The sequence below is a fragment of the Thermobia domestica genome, chromosome 12 (assembly GCF_964235325.1).
Source record: "Thermobia domestica chromosome 12, izTheDome1.hap1.1, whole genome shotgun sequence".
Taxonomy (NCBI): Eukaryota; Metazoa; Arthropoda; class Insecta; order Zygentoma; family Lepismatidae; genus Thermobia; species Thermobia domestica.
Window position 1 is genome coordinate 80,117,153 of NC_137465.1, and position 16,171 is coordinate 80,133,323.

General features: G+C 38.5%; 1 protein-coding gene across 7 annotated transcripts in view; it reads right to left on the reverse strand.

Annotated features, from left to right (window-relative positions):
* Zn72D (Zinc-finger protein 72D) overlaps positions 1-16,171 on the reverse strand; it is a 396,471-nt gene that overhangs the window by 100,544 nt on the left and 279,756 nt on the right. For all 7 annotated transcript variants that reach the window (XM_081733834.1, XM_081733837.1, XM_081733835.1 and 4 more), the window contains one exon: positions 5,459-5,651. In XM_081733834.1, coding sequence (XP_081589960.1) covers positions 5,459-5,651 — 193 coding nt within the window. The remainder of the gene's footprint in view (positions 1-5,458; positions 5,652-16,171) is intronic.

Here is a 16,171-nt window from a genome sequence, read left to right on the forward strand (position 1 = left end):
TAAACAAAGAAGTTCCTACACTACGCAAAATACTTTTATGTGCCAAAAAGAAAATAGGATTTAAGGGTTGTGTTGAAACGTTAAGGAAGATTCTTCTCGAAATGGGATTTAAATATAAGAGGTGTAAAGATAAGCGGTACAAACTTATGGAAAGAGTTGATGATGTAGCATGGCGAGCACGTTTCCTCAGGAATACTAAAAATACAGGGAACAAGGGAAGATGTAGACGAAGATGGTGTTCTTGTAAATTGCAGTTCTGGATCACGACTCATTATTGTTCATGCTGGGGGTAGATTAGAATTTGTTCAAAATGCGCTACTTATATTCAAATCACAATGTAAAACAGCTGATTACCATGATGATATGAATGCTACAAATTTTGAAAAGTGGTTGCAGGAAAAGTTAATACTAGGGCTGCCGAATGTAAGTAATTGTGATGGACAACGCATCTTATCACGTTCCTCAGATAAACGAACCACCATCGACCAGCGCGAAGAAATTAAGTATTCAAAATTGGCTTCGTTTAAATAATATTCCCTTCCCCTCATTGAAGTTCTCAGGAAAAATAAGCCAAATCCAACAATCTATTTCCATCGCATTTTAGAAGAAAACTGCCACATTCCCATACAATTGCCGCCATATCATTGTGAATTTTCATCCATTGAAAAGATATGGGGAATTGTGAAGCAGAGAGTTGCGGCACAAAATGCTGAATTTTGTCTGCTAGATACATTGAAGTTGACAGAAGAAGCACTTCGTTCAGTTTCTGTTGAGGAATGGGTGAGGTGTTGTGATCATGTTGAACGCTTAGAGAATATGTATCGGCAGCAGGATGGAATATCAAATGAAGAAGTCTAAAGACCTGTTATTAATTGTGGGGTTGACAGCGATGACGACGATGGAAGTCTTTATAGCGATGACGATTACGAAATTGAGACCAGCAGTGACAATGACACACAGCTTGTCAGGTGTGGAACCACTGATGTAAGAACTTCACTCTGGACTTTTTAATAGGCTGGCAATTGCATTGGTTTGCCTTTTAAATATTTACGGACATACTTCTGGGATTTGTTTGCTATACGAAAACTCGGCGATCGCTCTATAAAGTTGAATTTCTTTCAGAATATTAAAATTAAGTTTCCAATAAGGTGTATAGTGTCTCTTTCAAAAGCTATTTTAGGAATGTTGTAAAATCCAAAGGAGGGTGGGGAAAAAAGACCCACTAGTACACGTATTGTAGGTAATTTTCGTCTCAACGTTGTGTGTGTGTGCGTATGTATGTATGTCTGTGCGTGAATACTGTTATATATATCCTCTAGCTTAAGTTTAAAAAAAAATAAAAATTCATAGACCTCCAAACAGGTTCGATCCCATGTCATGAGAGTTCGTGTAGTGTGACACAGTGGCACAAATCCCGGGGGGATGAAGGGGACATGTCCCCCAATCTTGGAACTGAAGGGATTGTCCTCCCAATAATCCGATTTGAAATGTGTTTTTTTGGGAAGAAATGTGATGATTTGTGTTCGACTGTCACCAAGGAAAGTAAGATGAAATTGATGTCCATTGCTGTATGTAGACTATAATATACATATTCACGTACCATAATATGAGTCATATCTCTTCCCCAAAATAGACCTCAAATCTGCCTGCTTTCCAATGTTGATGACAACTCTGCTCTTCTGATCCTCCACATTGTTCTTCAACTTCATTATTAACATCGCTTAAAAAATTAAAAAAGATTATGGGAATGGTCTTACCCGTTGTCCCTAATGTTGAAGACAGATTTGCGCCGATGGTGTGACATCGTGTTTGTGGGTACTCTCTTGCTCCCTTCCAGTTTCTCAATTCACCTATTGCATCGTCTTTCATTTGGAGCAATCACGTAACACCCTTTACTCCCCATGCCAAAAATATGAGATGTATAACAAAGATTTAAGATTGTATAGTATTCAGAATACTTAAACAATTACGTACGTGTCCAACTTATGTAACAAAATACTACTTTTCTCTGAACTTTCCCATTTTTTTCCCTAAGCGCTTAGTGTTCTCGCATGCCATGTGGAAAACTCAGGTCCGATTATCTGCTGGAAACATACAGTTCGAATCCTACGTAAAATTGTACAGGGTGTCTATTAAAATTCCGAAATGAAATTTCATGACCTTTCCTTCACCATATCATAAAATTTCCTAATATTTTCAAGAGCGAATTTAGGTGCGAATTAGGCCGAATTTTCATCCATTCGATAGAAACATACTTTGCTTGCGATTTGGTAGCGTCTAAAGCCGACCATAGACATTTTTGGTGGTGAACTTTGACGTTTTATAGAACAAAATTTTCCAATCTGTACTTACATTTGAACAGTTAAAAAAAATCGTGATCCAAAAGCTAAATTTCGTGACTTTTTCGTGACCGATAAACACCCTGTTGTAGAATAGAAAAAGGGTTTCGTCTTATATAGCACAAAATTAAACTCAAAATAACTTCTTTGTTCTTAGAAAATATCATTTGCAAATATTAGATTAATCTATCTATAATATCTAATTTGGTTGAGTAATGAAGGTGATCTGTATTGTTTTTCATTTACAGACAACTTTTTCTTTTTTCTTAAGAAATGTAATAATAATACTTGAAATAAGGTGTTTCAATATGGCAACGCTGTCCGCCACAGCAACTTGTCCCTCCTTATTGGAGGGAGGGAGGGAAAATGCACATCGATAGTAGCGCCAGCTAGGGCACAGATGGAACAGAAAGCTTCTAATATATGGGTCCCTTAACACGCCAGGCCTTTCTGACCCACTTAATTCATTCGAGGGTTAAAGGATGCATCCTAAGGGTATAGAGAGGGATCAAAATTTATGTATAACATGTCACGAGCCCATTAAGTTACGAAACGAAATCTGTATTAAAAAATAAATTAAAAATTAACTGTATTAAAAATACAATTGACACTTCTTGTCTTAAGATTTTCTGATTCAAGGAGAAATTTTCTGTAATTTCTTTGTTCACACTGAAATCGACGTTATCTTTTGTTTCTGATTGCATCGAGAAAACGTTCGACCCGTTTGAACGTAATTTTGGAACTGATATTCTCCCCTAAGCTGGGATGTTGCATAGTTTGATTAAAGGGTGTACTCTAAGGGAGATAAGAGGTTCAAAACTTATGAAAAAAACAGAGTATCTAATGAATTATTATAGTTACATTTTCATTACCACGTAAAGGCACATGAAGGGAGTTGTATCCTTTCCTTTAGTATCTTTTATGAAAATGAGTATTTGTTTCCAGTTTGAACTGGAATAATTAACGTCCTTACGTTTGGGCCGCAAGCAGACTTCTACAAGACTGCTACTTGTTCCCACTTAAGGAAAATTCACAATATAAAAATACTGTGATTTGACCGAGTGCTACCTGGCAGTCACAAACTCAACTCCCTTGTGCAAACATAGTAAAACCGTAAAGTTGCTGATATAAAATACGAGCTCTTGTGGTACTAGGATATAATGCAAACAAATAGAAACCACTGTTGTGGCAATGGGTACCCCCTGCTAAGATGTGCAGTACATTAGGGATTCCCGACCGGTATGTCGCGGAGTCTCATACGGTGTATCATGACATTTTAACATCATGAAGCATTAGTAACTAGTTAAAGTCAGCTTTTGAAACAGATTGTCACGTCTCTAGCTACACCAACAGTCACATGTCCCGATCAGACATATTGAAGAATAATCACAGAAAAACGGGAAGCCCATAGCCTTAACATTGGAAAAGCATCTTGCGCGCGAACTCTCATTGTAAACAATGGAAAACACAATTATCACCATTAGAAACGAGCGAAGCCCTTCTCGTTTTATTCTGCGAACACAATTTTTCAAAGCCATTATGCTTTTTGCTGATATGCCAAATTCAGCTCCTTGCATATAGTGTTCGTTCACGAAAACAATTGACGTACTAAAAAAATTATGAATAATCAATAAAGGTTGATCGCTTTGCTCCAAATTTGCAATTATGGCATACCTAGTGTTACGCTGTTATTGAACACATTGAAAATACGAGGCGCATTACAAAAGAAAGGGCCAATATTTTACTATAACCGACTGGCAATAGTGATCGGATCACGCTTGCGTAGTAACATCACTTGGTCCATTGGCTATCAAACAACCATAGTGTCGCCAGTCATCTGTTTTCGTGTGTGATGGAGCGTGTTAAAAAGGCTACGCGCATACACAATCCCGCCAGGTGCGAGGTCTGCTCTGTGATTAGATTTCTTCATGTCAAAGGACAAAGTGCTGCTGAAATTCATAGAGAATTGTGTGCAGTGTACGGCGACAGTGTAATGAGTGAAGGAAAGGTACGACAATAGTGTCGTGCATTCAAAAAAGGCCGTACAAATATCCACGACGAAGAGAAGAGTGGAAGACCAAGCATTCAGACTGACGACTTGGTGCAGCGAGTGAATGAAAAAGTTAAAGAAAATCGTCGCTTCACCATCACCGCTCTACACATCGAATTTCCAGAGGTTTCACCAACAACATTGCACCTAAAAAAGTGGCTTTCATCTCAACGATTTGAAGAACCTCACGAATTGAAAACGGCAGTGTTGAAGTGGCTGAACTCTGAGGCGGCGAACTTCTATGCAGAGGGTATAAAAATAAAAATAAATGTACCACAGCACAGAAAGTGCTTGGAAAATAATGGTGACTATGTTGAAAAATAACGTGGATATGTACTTGTTTTTACCCAATAAAACAATGTTGCTATACTTACTTGTTTCCAATTAAATATCGGCTCTTTTGAAATGCGCCTCATAAAAGAGCCAGTACTGTTTCTATATATATATATATATATATATATATATATAGAAACAAATATTTCAAAAATATATCTAACGAAAAAACAAGCACTTTTAATAAAACATTTAGAGGGTAGGGACATTTTTGTACATAGCTGTACATTATGAAATTTTATATTAGTAACAAACTTGTTTTAACACCCTGTTGTTAAAGTGCAAGTAACGCTGAAAATTTACAAATCATTAATTACTAAAACAGTTCGCACTATATAAAACACAATGTCTAACAGATAGCCAACTTAGGCTAAGACCTTAAATTTACAGGGTGACCCAATAAAACCAAGAAGGAATCACATCGTGAAGTAAGAGGTTATAGTATATAAGGACTCACGTGCGTGACTATAATATAACGTTCCATCCGAACACAAGTCTTTCACGCCGAAAACCCCCTGTTGACAGTATGATAAAAATCTACAGTGACTCAGATGCGTATTGTCGAAGAATAAATCTTACAAAAAAAAGTTAAGTTGACATTAAGGAGTTAAGACAATTTAAACTGGCAAATGGTCGGCTCGAAGTAACGTAATGAGCTTTCAAACAGTTCTAAACAAATTACTGTTTCTGGAAATAATGATGCATTCTCTACGTCTTACTAAATTTATTTGCTTACCTGCAGTTGGCGAGGCAAATGTTCTGCAACTTTCTCAAGAAGAGATCTAGTCGGTTTCTCGGAACACAAAACTACTAATTGGACTTCCAAGTCTCCGTGGAGTAGTAGTCCTTTAGCTAAAACTCCAACCCTCATTACTCCCTTTAGCACGCGAGGAAGCTGGTTGTCGTCCTTCTCCCTATGAAAAGAAAACCTGGAAAGACAAAATAATAGTTATTTCAAGACTCGTGGGAAGAGACGGATGTTATTTAGAAGGAAAGTCAAATTTCAGACTTTTAAAATTTTGAATCAAATAAGCTAACCAATATATTTATATTCCTGAGTCACTACTGGAATTATCTCCTACAAGGGATAATTCGAAAGTCTTGCAAGTGTTGGTTACACTGTTGAACAACAATGAGTGACATTAGCACAGCTAGATTTAGTGGATTTTGATCTACAGATATATCCATGAGAACAAGTTTAAACCCCCACAATCTGATAGACCCAAATTGTGAGTTCAGTCTAGTTGCAGTAGCTGTTGATTTTAAGTTTTACATTTACTGAAGTTACAAGCTAAGTGAAAGATCAAGAAACATCTACGAGGATTTAAAAGCAACTTGTTATGGTGATCAAGAGTGTCCCTTTGACACCACTGCCAAATGGATTGAATCATTTAAGCAGGACAAGGAAAATTTGAAAAATTATCTATATATTACTACTTCACCAGCTACTGAAACTAGACTGAGCTCAATTTTATATATGTTTTCAATACTATATTATATATATACACAGAGTGGTTCAGTAATGTTGGACAGCCCTGAATAAATCGGAAACAAGAAGAGATATTAGCAAGAATGTGGTGGATCCAGATACTTGTGGAAAGGGGATGTCTTTTGAGGTACCACACTGTTACCAGCTCAACAGTGTTGCCAGCACAGTACAAAGTTGTATTTTTTAAATGGAACATATAGGAGTTTATGCCATCAAAAGAATTAGTACAGAATGTAAATACCAACACGCGAAACCGCACCTGTCAGTGTTGCCAAATAAGGAAGTTATAAAGCTTCAAAGATCAAGAAATTAAAGTGTCCGTAGAGCAAAACTAGCAAAAAGGCAAGAAAAAATAATACTACAGAATGAAACGGAGGAACCGAAGGAGTAAACCAGAGAACGCACAGCATCCAGTGACTAACAGGGTTGCCACAGCAAAGGGGAAAAAAAAATTGAAAATGTTGCAGTTGCCATAGGAGGAAAGGTGCCCATGTGACGTAATACTGGAAACATAGAAAGTCTATGTAAGGTTCAAGAATCCTAATACTAATAGCGTTTGTTCGAAAGTGATATCTCTAACCGTTCCCGAGATACACCAAAGGTGTGCGAGGTTTGCAACATTGCATAATAATTCCCTCGCCCTCCGAACTACAGGAACGAATAATGAAAATGACAAGCCCAACAAAATGTAAGAACTACACGGGTCTAATCATCAAATAGAAGGCAATGATACCTCTATGTTTACAAGAACATATGATGAAGTGTGGGATTTTCCCCGTAACTCGCATAAGACACGAAGACATCATTGTCACGCAACGTCCGTGACAATATACACATTATGGTACACACAAGCCGGATCATCTGTTCTTGTGATGTAGTGGTTAACGATTCGGGCTACGACGTAGGTCGTTGGTTCGATCCCATTCAGGCCTGTGTTCTTTCAACAAGCACTATAATTATGTTTGATAGAGGTGATTTACTATGAAACGTTTTAGTAACGTTCCTCTTGGCTTCGCGTTAGGATGTAGTACGTTGCACACATAAGAATTCCAAAGTCTACAAAGAATAATAATTACATGGTTGTAGCAGTGAACCACGGTTTTGAATAATAAGTTTTACTAAACGCTGGAGTAGCCCAGTAATAACAATCATCAATAATAATGTTTCAATACGCTCGTAGCATGCTTGTTGATGGTTCTCAACATTAAGTCTGACAAGCTGAAAGCAAGTGACTGTCAACCTTGCCAAGCTGTCATACTGTCTGGATACAGTGTATTGACCATACTAACAATAAACCTGTGAATCAGTGTTAGGGAGGCAAGAGAAATTACGTGAAACCTACCTTGTACAGTCGCCAGCAAAAAGAATAGGGGCCGCAAGTAATGGAATTATAGTACTATAGTCCCTATTCTTTTGCTGGTGACTGTACATACCGGTACTAGTCGATGTTCAAAGGTACACCCGTTATCGTTTAACAGTTTCAGTGAGATCGCGTCAACAACATGAAGTATTTAGGGGAAACGGTGATGCAAACAAGTTTAATATGCTACTGAAGTTCAGGTGATGGTTTCATTTTCATACAAAATGTTACGCATATTCCCAAATGTAACTTTCTTCTGTTTCCGATGTCCATCTGTAACCAAAGTCTTACTCTAGGGAACAGTCTTGTATGATTGTGATGACCATGGTATTATTATTATTAGTATTGTCAGTTTTCTTTTTCGTTTTCTTCGTCGTAGTCTTCATAGTAATAGTAGTAGTAGTAGCAGTAGTAATGATGATGGTGGTGGTTTTATTTATTAGAAATAAGAAACTAGCATATGAAGAGCAATACGTAGGCAGTAAACAAATAATACGCGAAATGATATTGTAACGGCACAAGGCAATTTCGTTATTATCATGCTTTGTTGTAATGGCAAACAGCCTGTCTCCCTTACAACCTTGTGGTAACCCAACGAGCTCAAGAAGTTCGTGATAAAATCGTTCGAGTAAGATCTCATACACTCGGTACTGCTGTAACGACACAACGCAGGAAGTGTGGAAGTACGCGTTAAGTGGGTAGGCGTAAAATGGAGCAACATTGCATGAATATGTAGACATGCTATTAGTGTATGGAGAATCCACAGACAAAATGCATCAGAAGCAGCGAGAGTCCACGCAGAAAGATTTCCGCACAGACACCATCCCAATAGACGAGTTTTCTCTGCACTTTGTGATCGTTTGCGGCAAACAGGACGTGTTGATACTGGTCATAGAAATCAACGTCTACGACCTGCAACTGGTGAGGATGTTGAAATCGATGTCGTAGGAGCGGTTACTGTGCACCCTCACGCACGTTCCCGAGATGTTGCTCGAGAAAGAGGTATTAGTCACACCAGTGTATTGCGGATTTTATCTCGTCGTCGTTACCACCCATACCATGTGTTGTTCCATCAAGAACTAGTGCCTACTGATTTTATAGCACGTGTGGAATTTGTGAATGGGGACTTCAAGCAGGTTGCTAGGGATCCTGATTTCTTTTTACGTGTTTTGTGTTCAGATGAGGCTTCAGTGACGAATCACGGTGAAACAAATACACACAACATGCACTACTGGGCGCCTACCAATCCGCATTGGTTCCGCCAGCAAGTCCATCAACGACCATGGCCGTAAATGTGTGGTGTGGAATATTCAATGGAAGGATAATTTCTTTGAGGGACATCTCACTGACGCCCGATACCAGGGTGGAAAAAAAATCATTATTTTTTTTAAAAAAAAAAATCATTTTTGTTGATTTTTTTGATTTAAATCAAATCTTTCTCCTCGTAAATTACAAGTCGCGAACTGAAGAAAAAGCATTAGGAATTAGTATTAAATGCTAATTATGCCATTTAAGTGAAAGTACAAGGATTGAATTTTGAATTAATCCCCAATTGTTAACCTCTGTTAATCCCAATCATTGTTTCTTAACCCTTTTAAATTATGGCTTTTTTTAAAAGGAAAATTATAGACTTTCAGTCAAGCAGCTACATCATCATCCCTATTTATCCTAGGATCATGGTTCATACCTAATTCTCTTCAGAATAGAACAGCTTTTGAAACGGTAACATTCAGATTTCCCTATCATGTCCCTGAAGCGGGAAATTTTGAGAGAAAATGTTTTTTTCTGACTTTTTTTTTTTTTAATTTTTGATCCCCTCTGGACTCCCTTGTGTTAACGCACATATCTCAAAATGAACTGGGAAATACTAAGGGGTGTACTAAATGTGTGTATAAAATTTCAAGCTATCTTGAATAGTAAGGGCGGGGAAAATATTTAACAATGAGCTAAGAACATCCCCACAATGTCCCAAATAACACGCATGTAATATATTTGGTCTAGGAATTAATTCGTGCGGTTGGTACGCACACATTGAAGCTGTAGTACAAACACAAAATACATAAATACCTTAAGAAAAAATATTGTCCATCGCTAGCCACCACTTTCGCCTATCTGTCAGGCAATGTACGGATTCCGTGGCGAAAGAAGTCCTCATCCTTGCAAGCGATCCAGTCAGAGACCCATGTTTCGATATCTTCTGAAGAAGTAAACCGCTGTCCAATCAAATCGTTGTTCATGCAATCGAACAAGTAGTAGTCCGAAGGAGCAACGTCTGGTGAATACGGCGGGTGGGGTAAAACTTCCCATCCGACATTTTCTAAATAGGTTTTGACCGGTTTTGCGACATGTGGGCGAGCGTTATCATGTTGAACAATAAGTTTATCATGTCTGTTCTCCCATTCTGGTCGTGTTCTGGCCAGAGCTTGTTTCAAACGCATTAATTGTCGTCGATAACGTTCTCCATTCATAGTTTCACCCGGTTGCAGCAGCTCATAGTACACCACACCTTTCATATCCCACCATATGCACAGTGAATATCTCGTTTTGGTTGTGATGGACCTGGTACTCCTGGTTTCACCCAGGCCTTTTTTCGTTTAGGGTTCTCGTAATGGATCCACTTCTCATCACCCGTAATAATTCGATGCAGAAACCCCTTTCTGCTCTGTCGTTGAAGCAGCAATTCGCAAATGGTTTTTCGTCTTTCAACGTCTCTGTCTTTCAATTCATGTGGAACCCAATGTGACATCTTTTGAATCATTCCCATGGCTTTCAAGCGTTTGGAGACTGTTGTTTGATCAACGCCTAATGCTGCTGCAAGTTGTTCCTGCGTTTGACACGAATCCTGCTCGAGCAATGCTGTCAATTCTTCGTCTTGAAATTTTTTTGGCTGTCCAGCTCGCTCTTGGTCTGCCAAGCCGAAATCACCACTTCTAAACCGTGCAAACCACTTCTGACACGTTCGCTCAGCTAGAGCATGGTCACCATACACTTCCACCAAAATACGATGACTTTCAGTCGCACTTTTCTGCATGTTAAAGTAATGCAGCAGGACACCCCGCAAAAACACTATCAGGCACAAATTGCGCCATGTTCACTTAACTACAAACTGGTGTTGTTGACGCTTTAATCCACTGCCCTATACTACGAACGATACGCGATGACAGGGGTTTGCAACACATGTGTGGATACACGGAACTGTGGGACGCTCCGTTCGTTGCGCCATCTCTTGTCCACCCGCACGAATTAATTCCTAGACCAAATAGAAATTTTCTCAGACATCTCTATTTATCCTAGGTCCTAGGGTCGTGATTTGTATATTATTCTCTTCAGAATAAAGATGATTTTCAATCGTATCATTCAAATGTCTCCATGGTGTATCTGGGGCGGAAAAATCAAGAAAAAAGAGATTTTCTGTTAAAAAAATACCCTTTTTTACTTTTTACCCCTCTGGACCAACCCCCTGTTTTAAGGTAGAGATCTGAAACACTGAAAAATACTACGGGGTGCATTGAATAAATGTGCAAAATTTCAGTCTTCTAGGTGCAAATGTAAGCCCACGAAAAATATCCCCTAAATCCCCAGATTCCCTTATAAAACAGGATCTCAGGCAACAGTTTCCTGAAACATCCCTATTTATCCTAGGATCATTGTTTGTATGTCATTCTCTTCAGAATAGAACAGCGTTTCAAACGGTACCATTCATATGTCTCCATCTGAATCGCGGAAAAAGCTTTATTTTATTTATTTATTTATTATTATTATTTTTTACATTTTCCCTCTCGACCTCCTTGTTTTCACGCAGAGATCTGAAAACATCTGAAAAATACTAAGGGGTGCACTGAACGAGTGTGCAAAATTTCAGTCTTTTGAATGCAAAATGTAATCCTGCCGAATAATAATAATAATAGGCATAACAAAAAATATCTTTTTAAATTTATGTCGTCATCACACACTATGTCTCGACGCAGAAAGGCGTGAAAGCATATGTAACATTCTACAGTGCCTTCAGTCTTGGAAAAAAACGAAGTAAAAAGGTTCATTGGTACTTTTTTAATCGAATAATGAAGATTCGATTTTTAATAGGATAAAAATAGGTAATATAATTTAAAAGGTTAAGCATTAAGGAAAAAGTATAGCAACGTTTATGATAATGTCACTTTTTTTCATAAAAGTTAGATATTTGGTAGGGGCATATTTTTTAAAAAATTGGAACTAGCTTGAGGCACGAAATACATAAATTTCACCTAAAATTATAAATCTTTATAAAAAAATCGGAGGGGGGATAGGACCCCTCTATATACGCTCTATTATCTGGGAACAAACAAGCAGACGCGCACGCGAAAGAATTTTCGTCTCAAATGTCGATGGTGATTTCCCCGTTGGAATAGTTAACGATTTAAAAACCCAAACACATTGTTACGAAGAAAAGAAAGCAGTATTGCTCCGTTGCCCGTTCAAAACGGGATTTCCCCTAATCATCCTGTGCATGACACGTTTTCATACTATGCTGTACATACTGTTGTTCATTTGAGTCTCATTGTATTATAATTATTCACTTCCATAACCGAAATAATACAACAGAAACGGGATTTTTACTTATTTTCACTTTAAATTATTTTATTTCGGAATTTGATTTAAATCAGCGATTTTTATTTAAAAAATCAAGTGATTTAAATCTTGATTTAAATCAGACTGATTTAAATCAATCCACCCTGCCCGATACTATGATTTCCTCACTAACACGCTTTCAGTGTTGTTGGAGGATGTTCCTCTTGCTCAACGCAGCCAGATGTTGTTTCAACGCGATGGCTGACCTCCACATAATGCAAGAGTAAATGGGCGACACTTAGATGCCACGTTTCCTGGACGTTGGATTGGACGGGGTGGTCCTATTAATTGGCCTGCACGCTCGCCGGATCTGACCCATGGACTTTTGTCTGTGGGGATATCTCAAAGGTATTGTGTATAGGAAACCGCCAACCACTCCTCAGGATATGAGAAAGCGCGTTGAACGTGCCTGCGACGGCATTCCCCGAGAACACTCCATTGCAGCAACCCAATCTCTCACTCGACGTCTCAGAATGTGTTTAGACGCCAATTGTCAACACTTTGAACATCTGCTAGAATAAGGTACGTTATATTTAGTCATTTACCGTACTTTTCTCCTAATGTAGTTGCCTTAGTGATAGTGACGTTTGCAAGAAAAACGAAACAGTAGCCCTGAATGCGATCGAACCAACGACCTACGTCGTAGCCCGAATCGTTAACCACTACGTCACGAGAACAGTTGATCTGGTTTGTGTACCATAATGTGTATATTGTCAAGGACGTTGCGTGACAATGATGTCTTCGTGTCTCATGCGAGTTATGGGGAAAATCCCACACTTTATCATATGTTCTTGTAAACATAGAGGTATCATTGCCTTCTATTTGACGATTAGACCCGTGTAGTTCTTACATTTTGTTGGGCGTGTCATTTTCATTACTCGTTCCTGTAGTTTGGAGGGCGAGGGAATTATTATGCAGTGTTGCAAACCCCGCACACCTTTGGTGTACCTCAGGAACGGTTAGAGATATCGCTTTCGAACAAACGCTATTAGTATTAGGATTCTTGAACCTTACATAGACTTTCTATGTTGTTTCCAGCATTACGTCACATGGGCACCTTTCCTCCTATGGCAACTGCAACATTTTCAATTTTTTTCCTTTTGCTGTGGCAAATCTGTTACTGGATGCTGTGCGTTCTCTGGTTTACTCCTTCGGTTCCTCTTTTTCATTTTATAGTATTATTTTTCTTTCCTTTTTGCTAGTTTTGCTCTATGGACACTAAATTCTTGATCTTTGACGCTTTATAACTTCCTTATTTGGCAACACTGACAGGTGCGGTTTCGCTTGTTGGTATTCACATTTTGTACTAATTCTTTTGATGGCATGTTCCATTTAAAAAATACAACTTTGTACTGTGCTGGCAACACTTGAGCTGCTAACCTTGTGTGGTACCTGAAAAGACGCCCCCCTTCCTCAAGTATTTGGATCCGCCACATCCTTGCTAATATCTCTTCTTGTTTCCGATTTATTCAGGGCTGTCCAACATTACTGAACCGCCATATATATATATATATATATATATATATATATATATATATATATATATATATATATATATATAAATGAGAGAGAGAGAGGGGGGGGGAGTGTCTAGCCTAAAAACTGTAACAACGGAAAGCTCAACATCAGCAATAAGAGGAAAGGCAATTTGATATGCATATTGTATGTGGAACAATATGGTGAACAACAGTTTGCACCGATCATATTTCAAAATGTCCACCGTCGGCCACTCGCCTATGGCGGCACACACTGTCTCCAGGGGAATTGACAACTGCAGCCAGCTAAGAGCTCTTCAAAGTTACAACTGTGGGAATACACTTCTTGAAGGTAAGACATCAAGAACTGTACACAGTTTGTAATCTAGTGGACTAAGGTCAGGGCTAGTCCTCAGTGGTTATGAAGTCAGGAACATTGTGCGTCAACCACTCCTGGGTTGATTTTACCTTCTGACCCTAGTATTGCTGGAAAGTTCATGTGGGTGTTCTGAAAAGGGTAGTGTTCAAGGCCTTCACTATAGGCTCAAGCACAGTGTGTTGGTATACCCGAGAGCTAGTTTTCACTCCTTTCTCACAAAAATGAAGAAAATGTGTGGTGCCAGCATAGCTTACTGCCCACCACACCATGACGGACACGGGAGAAGCTCTCTAGATTCTCGGAATTTTGGCTTCGTGAGTTGATCATTTTGGCGATTGAAACACTGTTAGTGAACTATTTCTCATTGGTGAACAGAATTTGTATGTGCCGATTTTGCGCGTACCACTGAAGCAGGTGCTTACTTTTACGCTTCCTTTGCTCCATCAGACGCAGCGTCAGGAAGTGTCCCGTTGACGGTCGGTAGGCTTGAATACCAAGATAGTCTTTGAGGGCCTGGACATCGTTCGCTTGGAGATGTTCATCGCACGGGGCACTGCTGTTTGCTTCCGCACGAGATTTCTTCTCACACGTGCAGTCACAGCTTCTGGAGTCGACCAGCTGTCGGAGGATTCTGATCAGACTCAGTAGTAAGGAACTGCTGGATGGAGCGGTATATATATATATATATATATATATATATATATATATATATATATATATATGTGTGTGTGTGTGTGTGTGTGTGTGTGTGTGTGTGTGTCCGCATTCCCATTATTAATGGTACCAGAATATGATTTAACACCTTACAAATTGGGACCGGAAAAAATTGTTGGGACATTTTCCGGTGCCAACAATTTGTAAGTCTACAGGACTGTAGTCCTACAGAACATTCAAAAAATTTCGTCTTTAGGCAATTCCTAAATTCTAAGGTGGACTAACTAATCACACCCAAGTTTTAATAAGGGAGCATCGATGTATCCATGATCTGTAACAAATTATAAGAATGGACCACTGTATTCACCCATATAGTCAAATAACGTAATAAAGCCTCATCGAAGAGGTTAAATTAAGTTAAAAAGCACCCAAATTTTCATTCATGGCTTTGTTATTATCCACAAAAGGTAACACGATGGACCAACCAAGCTTACTGAAGTATAACAGTGCCAAAATTGCGCCTATACTGTAAATCACGATTTTCTGCATTTATTCCATTTTTCCTTATATTTATGGATAAAATTCTGTTATTAGTAAGTGGATATAATAGAAAGTAATCCATTTATGGAGATATTTCCAAAATATAATAATAATAAAAATGTAATAAATCAAAAATATGCTCAGTTTTGTGTATTCTGGCAATCATGCTTTCGAGGGATTTTTGCAGTAGCACAACAAGATTGCGAAAGAAATTGACAATTGCCAGTAAAGGAGCTGGATCAAGGAACTGGAAAGTGGGGTAAACTATTGACTTTATTCTTTTAAATTAGTATCTAGATTCTCTGCCAAATATAAATTAGCGTATGTAACCAAGATTACGTACGCAAATATAGAAACACACGAGAACTCTTGTCTTGTGGTTGGAAGTGATACGCGCCATGGCTATATACAAGAAACCAAAAACCAACACGGAAAACAAACCTACAGGAGTCTCCGTGGTTAGGGGTTAAAGTGGCGGACTAGAAGTTCTATTTTGACACAAGATTGAATTCCATCTTATATATTTATTTACATTGTAGGAAGCGTATAATTTTCATGTCAATAAGAACCGAAACAATATAGAGAATAACTTTTTGATATTTTCCTTTAATCGACGTATTTAGTCAGTATTAGAGCATTATTGGTAGAAGATTGTTTTCAGTTTATGGTGTTGTATGCTTACTCCACCACGTCCAACTCTGGCACAGTACCAACACATTCCAGGTTTGTGAGTCAGAAACAGAAACAAAAACACGCAACATGCAGCCTTTCCAATCTGCCTGCTACAGCGAATGAAATAGAACAGCTTGTCGTCATGAGAAAAAAAGAAAGAAAAAAAGGTGTCAAATTATTGGTCTTTTGGTTTTGTTCATTTTAGAGTATTGAAAGTTCTTTTGTTTGGCAAGAGTCATACCCACAAGTGCAAGAAATGAGATCATACTCGT